The sequence below is a fragment of the Chiloscyllium punctatum genome, chromosome 15, assembly GCF_047496795.1.
Source record: "Chiloscyllium punctatum isolate Juve2018m chromosome 15, sChiPun1.3, whole genome shotgun sequence".
NCBI lineage: Eukaryota > Metazoa > Chordata > Chondrichthyes > Orectolobiformes > Hemiscylliidae > Chiloscyllium > Chiloscyllium punctatum.
In genome coordinates, this window is record NC_092753.1 from 37,288,516 (window position 1) to 37,311,579 (window position 23,064).

The 23,064-nt window shown below is 40.5% G+C and overlaps 1 protein-coding gene across 16 annotated transcripts in view; it reads left to right on the forward strand.

Moving 5' to 3' along the window:
- The window catches only part of dmd (dystrophin), a 1,983,813-nt gene that overhangs the window by 529,025 nt on the left and 1,431,724 nt on the right, over nt 1-23,064 (forward strand). For all 16 annotated transcript variants that reach the window (XM_072585000.1, XM_072584994.1, XM_072584999.1 and 13 more), the window contains exons 3-5: nt 5,672-5,764; nt 7,688-7,765; nt 15,368-15,460. In XM_072585000.1, the coding sequence (XP_072441101.1) occupies nt 5,672-5,764; nt 7,688-7,765; nt 15,368-15,460 (264 nt within the window). The remainder of the gene's footprint in view (nt 1-5,671; nt 5,765-7,687; nt 7,766-15,367; nt 15,461-23,064) is intronic.

Here is a 23,064-nt window from a genome sequence, read left to right on the forward strand (position 1 = left end):
ATTCTTGAGGGCTGAGGTGTTTCAGTTTGAACCTCGGAAGTAGCAGAACCAGACCATGATAAGTGCTGATTGACCTTCTGATGGGGTGAGAAGTTGAGGGAGTCAGAGAAAAAAAGGCAGTGCTTAATGATGGTCAAGTTTGGTGGATGATTGCAGTTTTAAAATGAAGCAATCATGTTTTATTTTGGTTTATAAAATATATCTATAACCTAAGACTCTGAGATGCTTCATTTGATTCCTGTATTTTAAATAACACAATCTCATGGCTTTATTTTTTCAGCCGATAGTGGGAATTTAAACATGGTCTCTCCTGGGATCTGAGAACTATGTCAACCTTTCTCGTTAAAATTCCAAATTAACCTCCCCAACTTAACCGTAACAGTAACAAATAGTGTGGTAAAAAAAGTGTCTGTAGCTTTATAAAGCAGCCCTAAGTGCTTCTCCACGGTGCTTTTTCAGGATTATCTTAATGAAGAACGGCAAGGTGGCAATGTTGGAGGAATTTAAGGAGAAGATTCCAGACCTTAGGGCCTTAACAGATAGCCAAAGGAACAGCCACAATTAATCAAGCAATTAAAAATGCATGCTCAAAAGACCCCAGTTAGATGAATGCAAATATTTTAAAGGTGGACGTGGTAGAGTCACGGAAAGGGAAGTCGTTAGAGGTATTTGGAAACAGTGGTGAGAATATATGTCTGTAGGTAGTGCTACACAAATTCCAACCTGGAATGCAATTGCTTGTGGGACCAGGATGAAAATACAAAAATAAACTAACTTGGGTCAAATTGCCTCTTTTGCTTCAATCATGTTTCACCTGATAAGAAAGCACTAATATCCTCTGCTTCATGTTAAGAGTTAGAAATGCACTATGGTCTCAGTGACACAATCAGACCCCAATCTACACATGTTAAAATAACTCGAACAGCACTGACTGTATCAAAAGTTTTGGTAAAATCCTGAAATACTTAGATATTGCCATAAATGTGACTGAGAGAGGATGTAATCATCTCCCCTTGACATTCAATGATATAACTATCACTAAAGCCTCCAATATCAGTGTCTTTGGGGGGTTACCAATCCAGCAGGTGCACCAACTAATCCTATAGCCAGATGGCATTCCAGCTGCGGTTGGTGAAGCTATTGGTCTTTTGCTCATATCAAGCCTCCATGCACTCATTTGTGAGGGAGATGAACTTCCCTATCCTTGACTTATGAAATGCATCAGCTGTAAGTATCTTCAAGAAGGGAGGAAAATCATGTTGTGAGAAGTATTGACGTCTTCCCCCTTGTTTGAGAACAGCTCCAGTAACACTCAACAAACTTGGCAGCAGGAGAAGCAGCCTGTTTGATCGGAACCCCCATCCACCACTTGCATCCTTCGTTCCCTCCATCAACAATGCACAGTGATGCTAACACATATGAAATGGAAGAACAATGTACTGCAGCAACTCAGCAAGGTTTCTTTGACAAAAACTTCTAGACTCATGACCTCCACCAGCAAAAATGACGAGGTCATCAGAGACACCACCTATTGGCTGCCTTCCAAGATTGGAATTTCACTGAGGCTAAAAGCTTATCATGACATTAAATACCTGGTTATAGACTTCTATAACTCTTCAATAATGTGCCAAGTTACAAATTTTTAAACTAAGCTTGCACCAGTGTGACTTGTGATAATTTTATTGAAGTACATCTGATGTAACCCGTACAACAAATGCAGCTTCATTCTAGATTTTGCTTCTGAATAATTTTCCCCTTTGAAAAGTTTTGCCTGCCTGCTTACTCACCCTTCAAACTATATCACATGTTGACAGTATTAGCATCTGGATCGTGGAATTTCATGGGCACCAAATGCTTTTGTCCTTTTAAATATCACCTGTTCTCCTCCGTGGGAACATCAGAAATAGGCAATTCAGCCCTTCAAACATGTCCTGATGAAGGAGCGACGCCCTGAAAGCTAGTGTGCTTCTAGTTAAACCTGTTGGACTATAACCTGGTGTTGTGTGATTTTTAACTTTATGATCCTTGAGGTTTTGTTTTATTATTTAATGGATGCAGATGTCACTGATTAGGCCGAGAATTTGTTCAACGTCCCTAAATGCCATGAAACAGAATGGCTTGCTAAATCAGATCGTAGTTCGGAGTCATCCACATTACTGTGGGTCTGGAGCTCATGTCAGCCAGGTCAGGTAAGGCTGGCTGATTTCCATCTCTCAAGAACATGGGTCATCTAGATAGGTTTTCATGTCACTCAATGACAGTTTCATGATCACCATTATTGAGCTTAACTCCCATTTCCAGTTCTTTATTTATTGAACTTAAGTTCTGCTAGCTACTATGGTGGATTTCAATCCATTGCCTGGATTTCTGGATTACTAGCCCAGTGATATTATCATTAAACCTCCCCTCTAATCACAAAACCCAAACTTGAGAGTGATTTTGTTTCTATTTTACTTACTGCCCATTAACCATTTCTGAATCCTTACCAGATGTTATTTTTCTTCACTTGGGTCAGGTGAAGCAATTTTACCTGGCTCAGAAAAGGCCTGTTCTGAATTGTCACAGGCTTGAAATGGAGAAAAATGAAAAAAAAAACATTGAATGTCCAGAACATAGCAATAGGAAAGCCCTAAATAAGAGAGCTGTTTTATATTTACACTTAGCACTGAAGTTTGCCAGGTAACAATGTCTAACTTCCTTAATGAACCTGTAGATATTGTTTTGGTGTTATGATTCATAGAATTATTCCAGTGGAATAATTTAAAGAGGCTGGTTTATTACTCTATAACACTGTCAGTTCATTCATGGAGCCTGGATTTCACTCTAGTCCCAGAATACTAAAATGAAGGATTCCTCTCTGAAGAACTGAGAGTTCTGTTGGAAATGACTTCCGTGCAGTCAAATACAAATTCAATTAACAATAGTAAGTCCATGAAGATAATGGAAACGTCATTGTGGAATGAGGGTGTACTTAATAAGTTATGATGAGGCACTTTATCAAATAGAGAGAATGTCCTGCTGCACCTGACAATACTTCATTGAAAGTTTGTGATGCAATGGCTATACAAATTAGAAAATTCAATTTCCTATTTAGAAAATCTTAAATGTGAATTTATTTGTTTTGAAGAAATTTGTCTCCAATTGAGCTATCTGCTTAAAAGGATTTTTTTTCAGATAAGCACTTTCTCTCTTTAAAGCTATTTCTCTTTCTATGATTGTGGTTTGTTGTGCAAGAGTGTAGAACAGAATTGGGTTGATTGCCTTTTATGGCAGTGCCATATTTCGTGTGTGCTGTATAGAAAACTTCAAGCACAGAAAATAAAAGTTTTTAATCTTGGACTCATAAAAACTGAAGCACAAAAACAAACAAATTTGGAAAGAGAACATACATTTATAAAGTATGAAAAGAATGTCTGGATTGGTTGGATCATTGGCATGTAGCATGAATTGAAAAATGCCAGTCTTAACGGTGAAAATAAAATTCAGCGCCTGGGGGTCTCTGAATGGTCAAGGTCTTGTCATGGGACATACAACAAGAATTGCCCTTGTCTTCTCACTGAAAAGATGCAATGTATGGATAAGTTTGTTTTTGTCCACATCCAGCAAGATCTTGTGCGTTAATAGCGACAGCCTCTATGTAAATGCAGTAGACTACCATAAGCACTGATCTTAAATTGGTATCTAGTGTAATTCTTCGCACAGTCAGAATTAATTTAGAAAAAATGTGTTCTGTAGCAGAATCATATCCAGTGTTGGATTTGGTATTCTGAGGCTTGCAAACATCCATGTAGTTGCTCATTATTGATAGTTCATTTGCTAATGTACCACTCAAGGATGCTATTGACATTTGCACTAAGTCAGTTTATCACTGCTAACTAGATATGACACTAATTTCTGTAATTAGTTTTACGGAACTAAAACATTTGTTAAAAACAAACTCAACTAAATAAGTTACTATTCCCAAATACTTAGTTTTGCCATGGGATCCTCTCTAAGCCCAGCTTGTACTGACATCTTTGATGACCATAAACAGCATGCCTTGGGTGGAGTATCCGCTAGTCACCTATTGCATGCATGCTTCACATAAATAGATGACATGTTTTGTGCTCATTGAATCCATAGCTGCAAAGAATTCCTTTACACAATATAATTAATTCCTTGTGCTCAAACGTAGCAATGAAATTGAGCAATCAAATGAGCGTCCTTTGCTCAAGGTATTTGCTGAGAAAGCTGCCCGTTGATAACTTACTACTATCTACAGAAAGGTTACATTCACCCATTAATATATATGTTACCATTCCTACAGTTTCTCATGCTATTAAATCAATCTTATTGGCAACAGTGTGAATAGGGCCCTAGTTATCTGCACAATGTGTAAGTTAGATGCTGATTTAAGGTCAAAGTTATCTGATTTGATAATGGTTACTTTGGATTAAACCATCACTCATGGTATATCTCAAACTCACAAATGATTGTTTGGCTTCCACCTTTGGTCCTGAATGATGCCCAGTCCACTTCAAATCACCTTGGAAGGGAAGGTGTTTCAAAATTTCAAACAAACCTTGGAGCTAACATGTTGTGCCAGTACATGCATATGGTTTTCTTGATTTACAGAATGCTGCTGCCAAGCCCCCCAAAAATATACTTCCTACCATACATGAGTAATATGAATGAGTTTATGTCAGCATGATGCCAGGTATGTAGCCATATGTCCCAATAGCTGGCAGACCGTATCAGACAGCATGTTTTGAAGTTGTTGGTATGCCAATTTATTCAACCAGCTAGTATTTATAAGTGTCAACACCGTATTCAAAATTGGATGTGATTTTGTTATTGGACAGCATGTGCGAAAGAATCCTGACTCTGCTAAAGTATATACCAAAAACCAATTTGAGTTGAGTGGTGAGGTGCACAGGGTAATGCATTTGTCTGTACATGTGAATCCATTGGGTCTTACTAAAAGGCACTTGACGATACATTGTGAAATGAGTCATGGAGACTGCCAGTCCCTGCTGCATTTCCCATGGGAACACCTTGACCATCAGAGTCCTCCTGGCTAGTCTGAGTTTTGTTTAGCTAATTAAAGTTTACAGTGTGTCAGTCCTGATGGATCCAACATGAAAAGCGTTAACTTCTTGTTTATTTTCAGCAATGATAAATTATATACTGCAAATCAACCGGTCACCTCGAATATATTTAAAATATGTATACTTTAATACATTCGTTCAAAAGGCAGTATATAAGAAATAGCATCAACTTGATTCTAAACAGTAGAATCTGCATCCTGAAGATTTCCTTTGTTTTCTTACAATGCAAAAATGTCATCAATAATCACTGGGACAGCTGGTGCAAACTATGTGCAATTTGTATTTGGGAATTTAAACTTGTTTACTTTTTGTGAATCCTTCCTAAATGCAATTATTTAGTTCAGGATCCTTGAGTAAAATTTGGCGTACTGTTTAATGCCAACTTGTGAGTTGAAAATCTCCAAGGAATACCAGGAAAATGCAATAAGTTCTGACTCACAACTTAAATGTGCTATTCAAACATACAATTACTCACAATTAAAATCAAATTCTGATCGTGTTTTTTTCATTTCTGCTGGGATTGTAGATGCCTATAATAGTTGCCATTGTTTTCTATTAATCTTTTTTTTTGTCTTTTCGCCCAGGCTGGGAAACCTTTGATTGAAGATCTGTTCACTGACCTACGTGATGGAAGAAGGCTTCTGGAACTTCTGGAGGGTTTTGTTGGCCATGAATTAGTAAGTACAAAAGTTACATTATTCAAAATTCTGCTGACCTCAGCAGCAAGCCCAAAGCTTTTCTTAATAAAATATAAATGAGTATTGTTTCCACTTGAGTCATGTAATCTTAAAATGTGAACAAACTAGATCTTGAATAGTACTATAATTCTCATTCTTTGAATGCAGTTATGAACTTTAAGAACCTTCAGTTCATTGCTTATTAAGTATGATATTTTAAAATTCAGGCTAGGATTTGTAATCCTTATTCTCAAATAGTAATGTTTTCATTTTCAATTAAGCCTTCATAAATCATTTAGGCCATGTCTTCAGCTTTTACTGAATCAATATCGAATTTTTTGTAAGATTAGTAATGGTAGTTATTTCGTGGTAGTGGAAGCTGCTTTGAGGAAGCTGTTTAAGCTTTGAACTGGTGCCAATATATTTGAAATCAATGGTAGTAATCTGTGGAAAGTTCACGTGAAATCTTGCAGACATTTCTGTAGTTATTTTAAATTACTATCGTAATTGCCAAGACCTTCCTGTCCAGTTGGTGAGGAAGGTATCATTCTGCTGAAGGTGTATATGAAACATGGTAAAAGATGTGTCTGCATTTTCTCAAATAAAATGTATGTTCCTTTCAGACACTGTAATGCACCAGCTGCTGTCAGCAAAGTATATGAGGGGTCACATGGTGAGGGAAGGAGAAGTGATGAACAGAAGATGAATAAAAGGATTGCTAGACATTTTTATATATGTTGACCTGTCATTGTTGTCTATTTGTTGCCTTCTATCTTACTCACTGTTAAAACATTGTTTTGATGAAGCAATCCATCTCATGAGGTTAAAGAGAGCTCCTGGAGATTTTGTTTAAAGCCTAGTGTTCTGAAAATAATTTGTCTTTTTAGAATGATGTTTGCCCATTGTTTTGCAGGAAGACTGCTGCAGATTATGTTTACCTGACCTGTCACGTGTCAGAATTACCATTGTTGAATTTTGTGAAAGATATTTCATACACAATTAATCATCAAAGTTTGACTTTTTCTTAAGATGAATTACCGACCTTTTCAAGAAAGAAATATTATGCATCATTATTGCAAAAGATCCCTTCTATTTATTTTGGTTATCATTGAATTTCATTTAATGTAAGCAAAGGTATGATTCCGATATCTCCAATCAATGTCCTCAACTTTCCTTCTCCCTCCCTTCCTTTCTCTGTGCATGATGCAAAGAACACGTTTTTCATGTGGCATTTTTTATATTGACTGGACAAGCTGTGTACACTCAAATGTATTAAACTTGAAACAAATGAGTTTGATTACTCGTTTCATGTACCTGTGTCCCGATTGTGAGCTGTTTTTATGCACAAGTCATCGGAAAATAACTTGAGCATTCATAATTTACAGACTTATTGTAAACATAGGTGTCAATTTGCAAATGAAACTTGCTCTGCAGAGACTGTAAAGCATAAAACATTTGAAAGCTACTCAACTGTTTCAATTGTTTCTGTCTTATAAAACTAGTACAATTTCTAATTATTCTGGCACGTAACTTTGGAAAATATGAACTAACGCAAACCTTCATGCAGATGCCAGGCATCTATCTTTTCATGTCAAGTTGTGAATGACAAGAATTCATAAGTTGTTGGGAGCTTTTGGAGGTGTTATGCTTGCTTTCTCTTTGGCTTGCAGCACTTTGTGCTGAAGGCCACTTAAATCACTCAGTTTGTTCTCAAGTCACTCATTGATCAATTCACTGAGTCTTTATTACCGGATGAGTCCTTCACTCGAATGTCATTTTATTTCCTCAGCAGTGGAGAAGTGAGTTGAAAAGTTAGATGCTGTTCAGTTGCAGCTCTCTCTCTCCAGCTGATGGAAGAAGAGAAAAAAAATCAAGATTTTTCTTCAGCAATTATTTATTATTCCTGTCTTTTTATTGCTTTAGGCAAAAGAAAAGGGATGCACAAGAGTTCACTCCCTGAACAATGTCAACCGAGCTCTACAAATTTTGCAAAAGAACAATGTAAGTAGTTGTGTTGTTTTAAATAAACTGATGGAGTTAGTTGATGATTGGACATGAGTCACCAAGTTTAAAACTGTGATAGGACATTGTTTGATGGACTGCCAATTCAAACAATCAAGTGTTTTTCTAAATATAAAACTCATGTGTTGCAAAATATAATTCCAAAAATAAATGTAGACCAATGTTCCAACATTTATGATTAAACTGACACAACTTTCTCTATTTTCCTCATTTTTTTGGGCAACTATAATCTCAGCACCAGCCCTGGTTGAGACAATTGGTTGCAGTGTTGTTCTCTAACTTGCCTGTTAAAGATGCATGAAGTCAGTTTAGGAGTGGAATTTTATGGTCACTTTCTCTTCCTGCAACCCCCTCCCCCCTCCAGAGAATCTCTGGTTCCTGTTCAATGCTCTTTAAAACTGTAAGACTTACATTGAGAGCTGTGGCATTGAAGCACTGAAAATGTGGAGGTGATTTTAGTCTGTTTATTGTTACACTAGTATGAAACAAGATGATATCAGGTGAAAACTGAAATTAGCTTTTTACACTAACTGCAGAACTTAGCCTAACTTGGCTGAGTTAAAAATTCTTTGTGGTTGGAAGTCCTATTTGAAAGAGGTAAGAACTTCATGGATAGATGAAAATTGAAGTTGGATGTCAGCATTCATTTTCCAGTGGGGAGTGACAATTTGTTTGACTAGTGCAAACAATTGATGGGCTATCAATTGCTTTCATTAAAATTATGCTGAGGGTTTGATATTGTTATTGTACTAATGAATATTTTATTAAAGTCTGTGTATTGGTTATTTTATTCATTTGTCATAAACCTTGAACTATGAATGTGTTGACCATTTTCGACTGGAAGAATATTCATTTTGAGGCTTTGTTGCTACATGGATGGAATGACAAAGTTATGTGGAATTTTCAGTGCAGGAACAAACCATTGGACTCAGTGCCATTATGCTCCACATGATGCTCCTCCCAAGTTATTTTGTTTTGCCCTAAAGTTATTTTAGCTTCCTAATAGCCCTTAGTCTTCTACAACAGCTAATACTACCACATTGCCTCTGAGAGCCATGGTCAGAGGTCCTCTTAACCACCTAGCCATTGACTCCAGCCATCTCTTTGACAACTGTCTCAAGCTAGATCAAACACTAATATTGCATTTGACCTCCAAGATGAGCGTCCAAGCACCTATCTGCACCGTGACTCAATCCAGCTATTTTCACTTGGTTGCACTGCCCAACTGCACCAGTCTCAATCCATCTGCTGCTGCTGCCACCTTTACCCACCTCTATGCTTGACTACTCTAGTGCACTCCTGGCTGCCCTCCACATTCTACTGACTGTACATGCCACTGTAAAATTTCATTGCTGGCATCCTTAATCCTGTTTATCTATTAATCCTGGGCTGACTGATGTATGCTGGCTCCCAATTAAGCTATACCTTAATCATAAAACTTGCTTTTAAATACCTTCATGCTATAGTCCTTCCCAATCTGGAGTTTACTCCATTTCCACAGTACTAATATATCTGCTAACAGCAACAAAATCTGCAGATTTGTGCATATTGTCTTGCTAGCTATCATGGCTCTATAATTCTCCAGTGAGGTTTTCTGTGCTGTTTTCACCTGTACAAACTGACTGCTTGGAAATGAGATCTCAGCATGATCAGTCATCCACAAGAACCCCGTGAAAATCCTAGCAGAATACGATGCAGCATATTTTGAAATCCCCGTGGCAGGCAGTCCGATGCCGCCATCAATAACTGTGCAAAAGTACACGTTTTAAAGAAAAGTAGCAACAACCTGAAATCTGGATATTCAGGATGCTCAGATGTGAGATGCTTCTCTCTAGTTAGTTCTTCCTTTGGCATTCCATTGGCACATGTCCCTGCTCATGCGCTGCTGGTTCAGTGGAACCTTGCTTAACAGGAAATCGCTTAATAGAAATAATGGGGCCAGTGGGAAAAGCGGGGTTAGCGACAGGCCCACAAAATATATCAGTCACCATCGCTCAAAACATCTAACACAAAGTATAGCACAGCCTGAATGAAGGTTGAGATCATAGTTATTAATGAAACAAAATTTACATTTAACATGGTACATTTAAAAAATGTAAGAGAGCTGCTCTCTGTCCAGTACCCCTCTCAGAAAGCTGCTCTGTCAGCAGCTGACATCAGCACATGTGCTGATCTAAGCAGGCGAACTGACCCCCACTGGAATTGCTCTATTGTGAGCAAAGGTAAGCATTCTTGAAAATACCGTTCCCTAATTCTTCAACATTATAGCCAAATCGTGCTGTGGAAATGTGCGCTATGCCAAAACAGTGACTGATGGCACTCTAAATGATGCGAAAGAGTTTGAATGTAGTATTGAGGGTGCGCCCTTTGTCAATCATGGATAGTTCCCTGTCTTAACAGGTTGTCATATTAGGAAGGTCAGCACGTGTCAGGTTGGAAGAAGAGATGGGTGAGAAAGATGCTCACAAATCTCTGCTACCGCACCAAATTTTCCACTGCTGATGCTATTTATTGTCTTTCCCTCTGTTTCAACTTCGTGAGGAGATAGGTCCTCTTCCACATTGGTGTGCTTTTAGATAATCTCCTAGCTTTTAGGTCTCCTTTTACCTTTTCCAAGGATAGTGGAACGAGGTAAATAATTGCATTAAACACAATCCTTCAGTATGCATAATGTTTAAAGTTGCTTACCACAGTGGGCAGGAACTGTGACCATTAGAAATAAGTTGAGAGTATTGAGCCAATAAAATTGGGAGCTGGTGCACTGAAGATCTCCTGGTAATTCCTGTGAGCTATGGGAAACGGAAGAAAATAATAGGTAAAGATGGAGATCTATCAGGCTGGTTCTGAGGACTGAGCCACGAAGATTATCTCAGAATACAACGGGATCTTGATCAGATGGGCCAATGGGCTGAGGAGTGGCAGGTGAAGTTTAATTTAGATAAATGTGAGGTGCTGCATTTTGGGAAGGCAAGTCAAGGCAGGACTTATACACTTCATGGTAAGATCCTAGGGAGTGCTGCTGAATAAAGAGACCTTGGAGTGTAGTTTCATAGCTCCTTGAAAGTAGAGTCTCATTTAGGTAGGATAGTGAAGAAGGTGTTTGGTATGCTTTCCTTTATTGGCCAGAGCATTGAGTATAGGAGTTGGGAGGTCGTGTTGCACTGTACAGGGCATTAGTTCGGCCACTTTTGGAATATCGTGCAATTCTGGTTCCTTCCTATCGGAAGGATGTTGTGAAACTTGAAAGGGTTTAGAAAAGATTTATAAGGATGTTGCCAGGGTTGGAGGGTTTGATCCATAAAGAGAGGCTGAATAGGCTGGGGCTATTTTCCCTGGAGCATTGAAGGCTGAGGGGTGACCTCATAGGGGTTTATAAAAACATGATGGTCATGGATAGGAAAGATGGACTAAGTCTTTTCCCTGGTGTGGGGGACACCAGAATGAGAGGGCATAGGTTTAGGGTGAGAGGAGAAAGATATAAAAGAGACTTATGGGGCAACTTTTTCATGCAGAGGGTGGTGCATTTATGGAATGTGCTGTCAGAGGAAGTGGTGAGGGTAGTACAATTGCAACATTTAAAAGGCATCTGGATGGGTATATGAATAGAAAGGGTTTAGAGGGATATGGACCAAGCACTGGCAAATGGGACTAGATTGAGTTGGGATATCTGGTCGGCATGGATGGGTTGGACTGCAGGGTCTGTTTCTGTGCTGTACATCTCTATGACTCTATAAGTCTGACCTGGTTCCTTCTTTATGTTTCTGGATTGCTGTCAATACACTTCTGGTACCAATTCAGAAGCACTTAAAATAGCCTGTTTGACATCTACATAATCTCTTGACCCCTCGTCTGACAGCAGTGCAAATACCTCACTAGCTCTGCTGACAGCTTAGTCTGAACGAGCATTACCCACAAGTCCTCTAGCCACTCCATCTGCCTAGCCAATTTTTCAACTGAAATAAAAAAGGCTTTGACATCTTTCTCATCAAACTGTGGCAATGTTGTTACATCCCTATGCATCCCTACATTCTCCCTTCATCTCCATACTTGTTGACCTGACTTTCCTAACTTGCAACTTCAGAAGTTCAAACTCTCTCCCTCTTTTTGCTAAGCTAAGAATCTTCTCTCCCTTTGTTTGTTTGTTTCTCTCTCTCTCTCTCTCTCTCTCTCTCTCTTCTCACTCTTTCTGCCCATTATTGCTCAGCTAAAAACCTTCTCTCCCTTTCTTTATCTCCTAACTCAAGCTGTTTCATCAGCAATTGAATTCTAGCCATTTCCAAAGATGCTCATGGCCTTTCCAGCACATTTAAGTGTGAAGCTATTTCAGTAATAACCTCATCTCTTTTCAGAGACGCAGGCAATTCCAGCTCTAGCTTTTCTTTGCTAACAATTTGTAAACTCTGAAAGTCACTTATTCCACCACCAGAAGACATACAGTAACTGAAAGTACCTTTTCTCTCACTTTTAATCTAACCAACTGCAAGTAGCCAAAATTAAACAGATTTTTCTCACCTAAGTTTTATTTAAAGATCTAGGACACTAATCGCCAAGTGTATTTATATCTGCTGGGACCTTTCATATCCCAAATCTGTTCAAATTTGTCCAAATTTATCCAGATCCATCTAAACCTGTCCAAATCCCTGATAACGAGCCCCCAAACTGTTAGGACACTGAGGTCGAACCCCTCTGTTAACTAAGACCAAACACTCAGAAAGGCTCACCTCACTTTGTAATCTGTTAAAATGTGAGTGAGTGACAGAGAATGTCTAATTTCCACTACTTAAAGAAAAAAATACAATTTATTTTCCTAACTCTAAAGGTGAACACTAAACAAAAACTATTCACAAATACAAGCCCTCTTTTTCTCAACTACTTACTAGCTGATGCTAACTCTATAAAAATGCTGTTCCTATAACACACATTAACATTACATTAACTTAATCTCAAGTCCATACAGTCTTCAGTCTTTCATCTGCTGATCTCTCTGGGTGGTTGTCTTTCTTTTTACGGCAAGTATGTTTTACAGGAAAAGGTACCTTTCTGGTAGAGAGTTCTATTAATTTCTTTGAGAGCAAGATGTTAGATGGGCAGTTAGCTCTCCCGCTGTATAATAGTTGCTCTGCTGATTGGTGGCAGTTGTTCTGATCCATTTTCAAAATGCCTGTGTTTTTAATACCCCGCAACACCATACCCTCTCATTGGCTGCTGTTGTCAAAACAATAAATTCAAACTTGATTGGGTTTTCATATCCTGATCATAATTTAACTGAAATGGTTAAGTCTGAATTGTTGTGAAAACAACAACCAAAACTTAGGTATCCGAAACATCCTTCCTCAGGTAAAGGGCCCAAAGCTGCTCACGATGCTCCAAATGCAGTCTGACCAGAGTCTTAAACAGCCTGAGCAGCACATTTTTGCTCTTGTATTCTTGCCCTCTCAAAATAAATGTTAACACTGCATTTGCCTTCCTAACTGCCACTAAACCTGCATGTTAACCTTAAGATAATTCTGAACTGGCACTCATTCGTTCTTTCGTCCTCCAGATTTCTGAAGCCTTTCCCCATTTAGAAAATAGTCTATACCTCTGTAATTCTTACCAAATTGTATATCCTTACACTTACTCACATGATATTCCATCTGTCATTTCTTTGCCCACTCTCCAAGCCTGTCCATGTTCTTCTGCAGTCTCCCCACTTCCTCAACACTACCTGCCCCCCACCTATCTTCATGTAATCTGCAAACTTAACAACAATGCCCTCCGTTCCTTCATTCAGATTGTTAGTGTATAACGTGAATAGTTGTGTCCCAACACTGACCCCTGCGGAACTCCACTGGTCACCGGCTACTGTTTTGAAAAAGACCCCTTTATCCCTACTCTCTGCATTCTGCCAGTTAGCCAATCCTCTACCCATGCCAGTACCTCGCTCCTAATACCATGGGCTGTTATCTCATTTTGCAGCCTCTGGTGGGGCGCTTTGTCAAAGGCCATCTGGAAATCCAAATAGATGACATCCTGTTGTCTAACGTGTTTGTTACCTCCTTGAGAATTCCAACAGAGTTGTCAGGCATGATCTCCCCCTGACAAAACCGTGCTCACTCAGTCCTATTTTACCATGCATTTCCAAGTACTCTGCAATCTCTTGCTTAATGGAATCTGAAATCTTTCCAACAACTGAGGCCAGGATAACTGGCCTGTAAGTTTCATCACAAAAAAATGAAATTAGTGGAGAAACTCAGCAGGTCTGGCAGCATCTGTGGGATGAAAACAGAGTTACTGTTTCTGTGACTCTCTGTCAGAACTTTTCTGTGATCCTTGGTTTTGGAGCAGTTTTACCCCACACCTTCCTTCAGTTTGTCCACAATCAAAAATACAGATAAACACATGGTCTTTATAGCTTCCCAATGATACTGCAAAACGTTAGAACTGCAACAGATTAACTTTTAACAGCATTGACTTGTTTGGGAAATAGGAAGGGAAGTTGGATGATCAACAGTTCAGCAGAAAAGGGATTCGGACGATGAGGTCTGGGGTTCGTGAACAAGATGCAATTAGAAGGGGTAAGAAGGGTGGTAGGAGAGGCTTTGGAGAAAGATGAGCATTCCAAACTCAGGCAGCAATCATTCGCTTCTCCTGGATTGCAATATGCACCAAATAGTTTGCTCATTCAAATCACTGTTTATATACAAGTGTCGGATCTATGTGCTAGAATCTCAAGGTGGTGATTCAAGTCTTGGAATAGCTCAAACAGGAAGGTGGGCCATATCATGTGTTGTTGAAGCACTGAAAAGACCTTTGGCTGGCAGTCCATCCCACAGTTCTTGGGACCAGGGCTAGGCTCACCAATCAGAGGTCTAAATCCCTGCTGAATGGCAGAGCCAGTGGGTAGGCAGTTAGTACTAATCCTGGCCTGGTACCTGCTTATAATGTATCCCTGCTGGATCACAGGCCACAGGTGAGGGCTCTTGGGGGAGTAAATTTGGTAGAAATGCTGCGGAGTCACTCTCTGTACCCAACACCCAAGTTTTCTAATTATCAAGTTTCTTTTAAAAACTATCTTTGTCATAGCATGCAGATAACCCCACATGGAATTTCTGGATATGTGCCTTACACAGTGAATATCACCTTTCTCTCTCCCCACCCCCAAGCTACCTAGCTTCAGGAAGGATTGGCCTTTATACGGCCATAATATGTAGGGGTATGGGTGGGTTACGCTTCGGCGGGTCGGTGTGGACTTGTTGGGCCGAAGGGCCTGTTTCCACACTGTAATCTAAGTAATCTAATGTAAATAATATGGCCAGTTTAGGGCATCAATTGTCATAGGGCATGAAGCCTTTGGGCCTTCCTACCACAGAGATGCGAACCTGCTTTAACGTTTCTCTCCATCCACCACTCCATTAAACTCACCAAAGGAGAGGACGGAAGGTTCCAGCCTGTATTCTGTCTCTGTTTTGCAGCTTGGATTTCTCATTGAAAAGTTTTCAGGTGGCTGGTTGAACATGCTTGGGTCAGCCTTTGGGGAGAAAAGTATCCTGTTACGAGTACGTGACTAGTTACATTTGTCCTCTTTTTGTGTCTCCATAGGTGGATTTGGTAAATATTGGTGGAAGTGACATAGTGGATGGAAATCATAAACTTACCCTTGGCTTGATCTGGAGTATCATCCTTCACTGGCAGGTAAATAACAATATAATACCCATCATTCGTTTGTTATGAAATGGCAGGGATTTTTCAGTCACGTTCAGTCAGAATGACTCTGTTGCCACAGGTTTGTGTTACTTCCAAATGTTCCACAGCTGCAACCCAGATTTGTCCACTGTATTTTATGAAAACTGTCTTTGCCAGTTCTGTTTGATTTTGGTGAATGTGTGGACTCACCTTTTACTCTATCATCTGGTCAGGCAAATGTCCTTTGGCCAAAGTGTTCTGCTCTTTGGTTTGCACCAATGCTGCACAATATCTAATGACTGAAGAAACCAGGCGAGGGGTTTCCTGTGGTTATATCTGACTCTGTGCATAAAGAACCAGTCAAAGCAAGCTGCTGTCTTAACGTTAGTCAGTGAGATGGGATTGTTGATTGATCTTAACTTCCTCACCGACTGTCCAATATCATTATCCTCATTGGGTGGAATTGTGTAGCTGTATGAATGTACCCTTTTTGTTTCATGGGCTGGAAGACATTCTTGCAATAATACAGTAGTTTATCAGGTGAAGTGACCTTTAATACAACTCCTTAAAAGTGAAAAACTATACTGAAATGCACAGTTTCCAACTGAAATTTTGAAGGTTGACTTCTCAGTTAATAGCTCAAACACGTCAAAGATATTTCATTTCACAGAACTGTGACTGTAGGGAGTACGTTATTAACTTTGCATGAGAAAGAGAGTCTGCGATTTATTTTAAGTTGTCAGCAGTCTCATGGCATTTTCAGAAGGAGCCACAATGGGTCTCTTATGAGAATTCACTTTCTGGAATATTTGGTGGTGTGTTTTGGTTCTTATTGGTGCGTCGCCTATTTCTTGGCATTGATACATGAGAGCTGTGTGTGAGCATGGTTTAGAATGTTCCCACTTGTTTGGAGCTGGTCAGTTGGCAGGTCTGTAAAACCTAGTCTGTGCACAGCGACCCGTTAGGTGCATGTGCATGTGGACCTACATATACACACAGCAGAACTGCATACATCCAACGACCCCACACAGTACAAAATGGTGATCTGTCGCCTTGAAACTGTCAGTCTGAGAAAGACAGGCTTAAACAGGAATACAGGGTTCTAAGGGAAGTTTTAACATTGTTCGTTAGACTGGTTCAGGTTCGATTTTTTAAAAAACAAGGAAATCTTCATGAGGAAATTGGAGTGAATGTCTGTGCAATAAGCTTGAACTGGATTGAAAGAGTCAGTCTCATTAACCAAATCATGGCCAGCTATAACATTTGTGTGAGTTGGCAGAAATCTTTTCGTGGTAAAGAAGTGGTTTTCAGAACTTTGAAGTATAAAAAGGAGCTTCTTAATGTATGTGAATCCCTTGTGATAAAACATCACAGCTTTCCATTCAGTGGGGACTCCAGAATCAGAGGGCATAGGTTTAGGATGTGAGGGGGAAAATGTAAAAGAGACTTAAGGGGCCACTTTTTCACACAAAATGTGGAATGGGCTGCCAGAGGAAGTGATGGAGGCTGGTACAGTTCCAACATTTAAACGGCATCTGGATGGGTATATGAATAGAAAGAGTTTAGAGGGATATGGGCCAATTGCTGGCAAATGGGATGAGATTAGGTTGTGACATCTGGTCGGCATGGGTGAATTGGACTGAAGGGTCCATGCTGTACATCTCTCTGACCCTTTTGCTCTGCCCCCTTCCAGGATGTGCAAGTGTTTCCAATATACGTGTTAGTTTTCCATCCTCTATTTCTGCCCAGTTCTTCAACAAAAGCCCTGCAGTATTTCCTGTCCCAGATCACATTGCTCAAGGTCCAAGCTTTTGTCACCATCCATCTCATGTTAGGCCTTCGCAGTGCCCATTGCCAGTTTCAGTGTTGTGATTTATGTAAAAGAGGTAGAAGCACCAAGGACTGCATCTGAGCCATCTACTGCTACAACACTGTGGTATCAGCCCTGCCCCTAAGCCACTGGATGATTGATATGATCAGATGAATTAGGAGGAGTGTTGAGCCTGTCCCACCATTCAGTTAGTTCATGGTTGACCTGATTAAAACCTCAAATCCATATTCCTGCTTACTCCTGCTAATCTTTCACCCTCTTGCTTAACAATAATCTGTCTACATCAGCCTTAAAAATATTATGCTTCCAACACTTTTGCTGGGAAATTTGCAATGTGTGTGGGGGTGGGTTGAAAATAAAAGCCTTACCTCTGTTTTAATTAGTAGCCTTTGATTTTGAAATAATGACCTATAGTTCTATATGCCCGTGAGGAGAAACCATTCTCTCTGCATCTACCCTGTCCTGATCCCTCATGATTATAAATGCTTCAATGAAGTCACCCCTAACTCGTCCAAACCCTAGAAGATGTAAGCCTTGCTGATCCAACTTTTCCTCCAGGCAATCCCTCCCATTCCAGTATTTAGTACATTTAGTACTGAAGATTTAGTAAATCTTCTCTGATTGCCTTGAACTTTTCCATGTGCCCTGCTATAGCTTTTTAATACCATCCTTTAACATTTTCCCCATGACAGGTTATCCGCTAACTTGTCTGTAGTGTCCGACTTTCTGTGAACCTCCCTTTCAAACAAAACAGTGACATTCACTGCCTTCCAACCTCATGGAAATGTTCTAAATCAAGTGAATTTTGGAAAATTAAATGGTATGCATCAATTATTCCACTCGCCCCCTTCTGCTAACACCTTAAGATGAAATCCATCAACGCACAGATTTAACTATTTGCTCAGCTCCGTTTCTTTGGTGATTTTGATTTTTCCTGAATTCCTCCCTCTCTTCCATTTTATGATGTATCACTAGGATGTAATCTACATCCTCTCTTGTGAAGAATGATGCAAAATACCTCCAATTAATTCTCTGGTCTGCCTTTGAAAGGCAAAAATCTCATTTTGCAAACACTTCAAATAAAACACCATACTCGCTGTTTTTGTTTTGTTAGCTTTCTCTTGAACTCTAATTGTCCCTCCTTACTAATTTAGTCATCACTCTGCTTTGTTTCATATTCTGCCCAATTTTCCAACTTCCCATGTGTCTTTGCACAGTTGCATGCATTCTCTTAATTTGGTTCTACCTTCAATATTTTTGGTTAATCACTGGTGGGTCAGTTCCTAGGAATTTTTCTTACCTGTTTGAACATATCGATTTCTTTAAATTGTTTGCTGTTGCATGTGTAATGATCTGTTCTTTGATCTAATATACCAATTCACTTCAGTGAATTCAGCTTTCATGCCCTCGTAATTCCCTTTGTATATTTCAAAATATCATCATGCAGCTGCTTCTCTCTACCTCAAACTGAATGTTAAATTCCACCATCTTATGGTTACTGCTAACGAGGGGTGCCGTCACAATGGGATCATTAATCAATCCTAGCTTATTGCACTGCTCGAAGTCCAGGACAACCTACTTTCTGGTTGGCTCCAGAATATGTCATGCTAAGGAACTACCCTGAAAATGTTCTGTGAGCTCTTTGTTTGGGTACCTTTGTTCATCTGACCTTTCCAGTCGAAATGTATTTTTATAATCGACCATGATTATCGCATTTCTGACAAGCTCTCACTATTTCTACCTTGATTCTCTGACCTGTAAAGGGTGAGTTGGAACCCACTTTTCCTGCACCCATCTTTGAGACATGCATTCAACTCTCTGATCAGATTTGCCCTTTGCCACATTGCTTGGATAAAAGTGCAAAGTTTATGGTCTTCGCAGTTCTAGTTTTGGGCTTAATACCTAGCTCCTCATAGTGATTATACAGAACCTCTTTCTTTGTCTTACTGATACCACTGTTGTCTAGGACCATGATAACCGTCTTCAACCTTCCACTAAAAGTCTCTCTCTAGCCCGGAGCAGATGACCAAAAACCTGGCAGGTTGTTTGGATGCACACTCTTTGCTGCAGAGAATTGTGGAAGCCCCCTCATTATAGAGTCCCTCATTGCCAACATATTCCACCTGACTACTCGCCCCCACGTGAGTGACTTCTGAAACCATAACACCAGGGTCAGCTTGTGCATTCATTCTGCAGCCCTTCCTCTCATCCAGACAAACTGAAAGTACCTCTGAATGTGTTGGACAGTTGCAAAGGCTGACACTCTTGTCTGCCTGCCTACTGCATCCCTTACCTGCCTTGTTTGCCGTCTCATACTCTTGATAGAGTCATAGAGATGGAAACAGACACTTCGGTCCAACCTGTCCATGCCGACCAGATGTCCCAACCCAATCTAGTCCCACCTGCCAGCACCCGGCCCATATCCCTCCAAACCCTTCCTATTCATATACCAATCCAAATGCCTCTTAAATGTTGCAATTGTACCAGCCTCCACCACTTCCTCTGGCAGCTCATTCCATACACGTACCTATGCCCTCGAGTTCTGGACTCCTCGACCTCAGGGAAAAGACTTTGTCTATTTATCCTATCCATGCCCCTCATAATTTTGTAAACCTCTACAAGGTCACCCCTCAGCCTCTGACGTTCCAGGGAAAACAGCCCCAACGTGTTCAGCCTCTCCCTGTTGCTCCAATCCTCCAACCCTGGCAACGTCCTTGTAAATCTTTTCTGAACTCTTTCAAGTTTTACAACATCTTTCCGATAGGAAGGAGACCAGAATTGCATGCAATATTCCAACAGCGGCCTAACCAATGTCCTGTACAGCTGCAACATGACCTCCCAACTCCTGTACTCAGTACTCTGACCAATAAAGGAAAGCATACCAAACGCCTTCTACACTATCCTATCTACCTGTTACTCCACTTTCAAGGAACTATGAACCTGCACTCCAAGGTCTCTTTGTTCAGCAACACTCCCTAAGACCTTACCATTAAGTGTATAAGTCCAGCTAAGATTTGCTTTCCCAAAATGTAGCACCTCGCATTTATCTGAATTAAACTCCATCTGCCACTTCTCAGCCCATTGACCCATCTGGTCCAGATCCTGTTGTATTCTGAGGTAACCTTCTTCGCTGTCCACTACACCTCCAATTTTGGTGTCATCTACAAACTTACTAAGTATACCTCTTATGCTCGCATCCAAATCATTTATGTAAATGACAAAAAGTAGAGGACCCCGCACCGACCCTTGTGGCACTCCACTGGTCACAGGCCTCCAGTCTGAAAAACAACCCTCCGCCACCACCCTCTGTCTTCTACCTTTGAGCCAGTTCTGTATCCAAATGGCTAGTTCTCCCTGTATTCCATGAGATTTAACCTTGCTAATCAGTCTCCCATGGGGAACCTTGTCGAATGCATTACTGAAGTCCATATCGATCGCATCTACTACTCTGCCCTCATCAATCTTCTTTGTTACTTCTTCAAAAAACTCAATCAAGTTTGTGAGACATGGTTTTCCACACACAAAGCCATGTTGACTATCCCTAATCATCCTTGCTTTTCCAAATACATGTACATCCTGTCCCTTTTAGGATTCCCTCCAACAACTTGCCCACCACTGAGGTCAGGCTCACCGGTCTATAGTTCCCTGGCTTGTCTTTACCGCCCTTCTTAAACAGTGGCACCACGTTAGCCAACCTCCAGTCTTCTGCCACCTCACCTGTGACTATCGATGATGCAAATATCTCAGCAAGAGGCCCAGCAATCACTTCTCTAGCTTCCCACAGAGTCCTAGTGCACACCTGATCTGGTCCTGGGGATTTATCTACCTTTAACCATTTCAAGACATCCAGCACTTCCTCCTCTGTAATATGGACATTCTGCAAGATGTCACCATCTATTTCCCTACAGTCTATTTCTTCCATATCCTTTTCCACAGTAAATACTGATGCAAAATACTCATTTAGTTTCTCCCCCATTTTTTGCAGCTCCACACAAAGGCCGCCTTGCTGATCTTTGAGGGGCCCTATTCTCTCCCTAGTTACCCTTTTGTCCTTAATATATTTGTAAAAACGGTTTGGATTCTCCTTAATTCTATTTGCCAAAGCTATCTCATGTCCCCGTTTTGCCCTCCTGATTTCTGTCTTAAGTATACTCCTACTTCCTTTATACTCTTCTAAGGTTTCACTCGATCTATCCTGTCTATATCGACATATGCTTCCTTCTTTTTCTTAACCGAACCCTCAATTTCTTTAGTCATCCAGCATTCCCTATACCTACCAGCCTTCCCTTTCACCCTGACAGGAATATGCATTCTCTGGATTCTTGTTATCTCATTTCTGAAGGCTTCCCATTTTCTAGCTGTCCCTTTACCTGCGAACATCTGCCTCCAATCAGCTTTTGAAAGTTCTTGCCTAATACCATCAAAATTGGCCTTTCTCCAATTTAGAACTTTAACTTTTACATCTGGTCTATCCTTTTCCATCACTATTTTAAAACTAATAGAATTATGGTCGCTGGCCCCAAAGTGCTCCCCCACTGACACCTCAGTCAGCCACCCTGCCTTATTTCCCAAGAGTAGGTCAAGTTTTGCACCTTCTCTAGTAGGTACATCCACATACTGAATCAGAAAATTGTCTTGTACACACTTCAGAAATTCCCCTCCATCTAAACCTTTAACACTATGGCAGTCCCAGTCGAAGTATGGAAACTTAAATTCCCCTACCATAACTACCCTATTATTCTTACAGATAGCTGAGATCTCCTTACAAGTTTGTTTCTCAATTTCCCTCTGACTATTAGGGGGTCTATAATACAATCCCAATAAGGTGATCATCCCTTTCTTTTTTCTCAGTTCCATCCAAATAACTTCCCTGAATGTATTTCTGGGAATATCCTCCCTCAGCACAGCTGTAATGCTATCCCTTATCAAAAATTCCACTCCTCCTCCTCCCTTGCCTCCCTTTCTATCCTTCCTGTTGCATTTGTATCCTGGAACATTAAGTTACCAGTCCTACCCATCCCTGAGCCATATTTCTGTAATTGGTATGATATCCCAGTCCCATGTTCCTAACCATGCCCTGAGTTCATCCCTGTTCGGCCCCTTGCATTGAAATAAACGCAGTTTAATTTATTAGTCCTACCTTGTCCCTGCCTGCCCTGACTGTTTGACTCACTTCTGTTCTCAACTGTACCAGTCTCAGATGAATGTCTTTCCTCACTATCTCCCTCGGTCCCACCCCGCTGGCCACCTTACGAGTTTAAATCCTCCCAAGCAGTTCATCAAATTTCCCTGCCAGTTTATTAGACCCCTTGCAATTTAGGTGGAATCCATCCTTCTTGTACAGGTCACTTCTACCCCAAAAAAGATTCCAATGATCCAAAAATATGAATCCTTCTCCCATACACCAGCTCCTCAGCCATGCATTCACCTGCTCTATCCTCCTATTCCTGCCCTCACTAGCTCGTAGCACTGGGAGTAATCTAGATATTACTACTCTTGAGGACCTCCTTTATAAATTTCTGCCTAACTCTCTGTAATCTCTCTACAGAATCTCGACCTTTTCCCTTCCTATATCGTTGGTTCCAATGTGGACAATGACCTCCTGCTGTCCCCTCCCTCTCCCGCCCCCCCCCCCCCCCCGCCCCCCATGAGAACATTCTGCACCCTCTCTGAGACATCCTTGATCCTGGCACCAGGGAAACAACGCACCATTCTGCTTTTTCTCTGTTGGCTTCAGAAACGTCTGTCTGTACCTCTGACTACAAAACCCCCAACACAATTG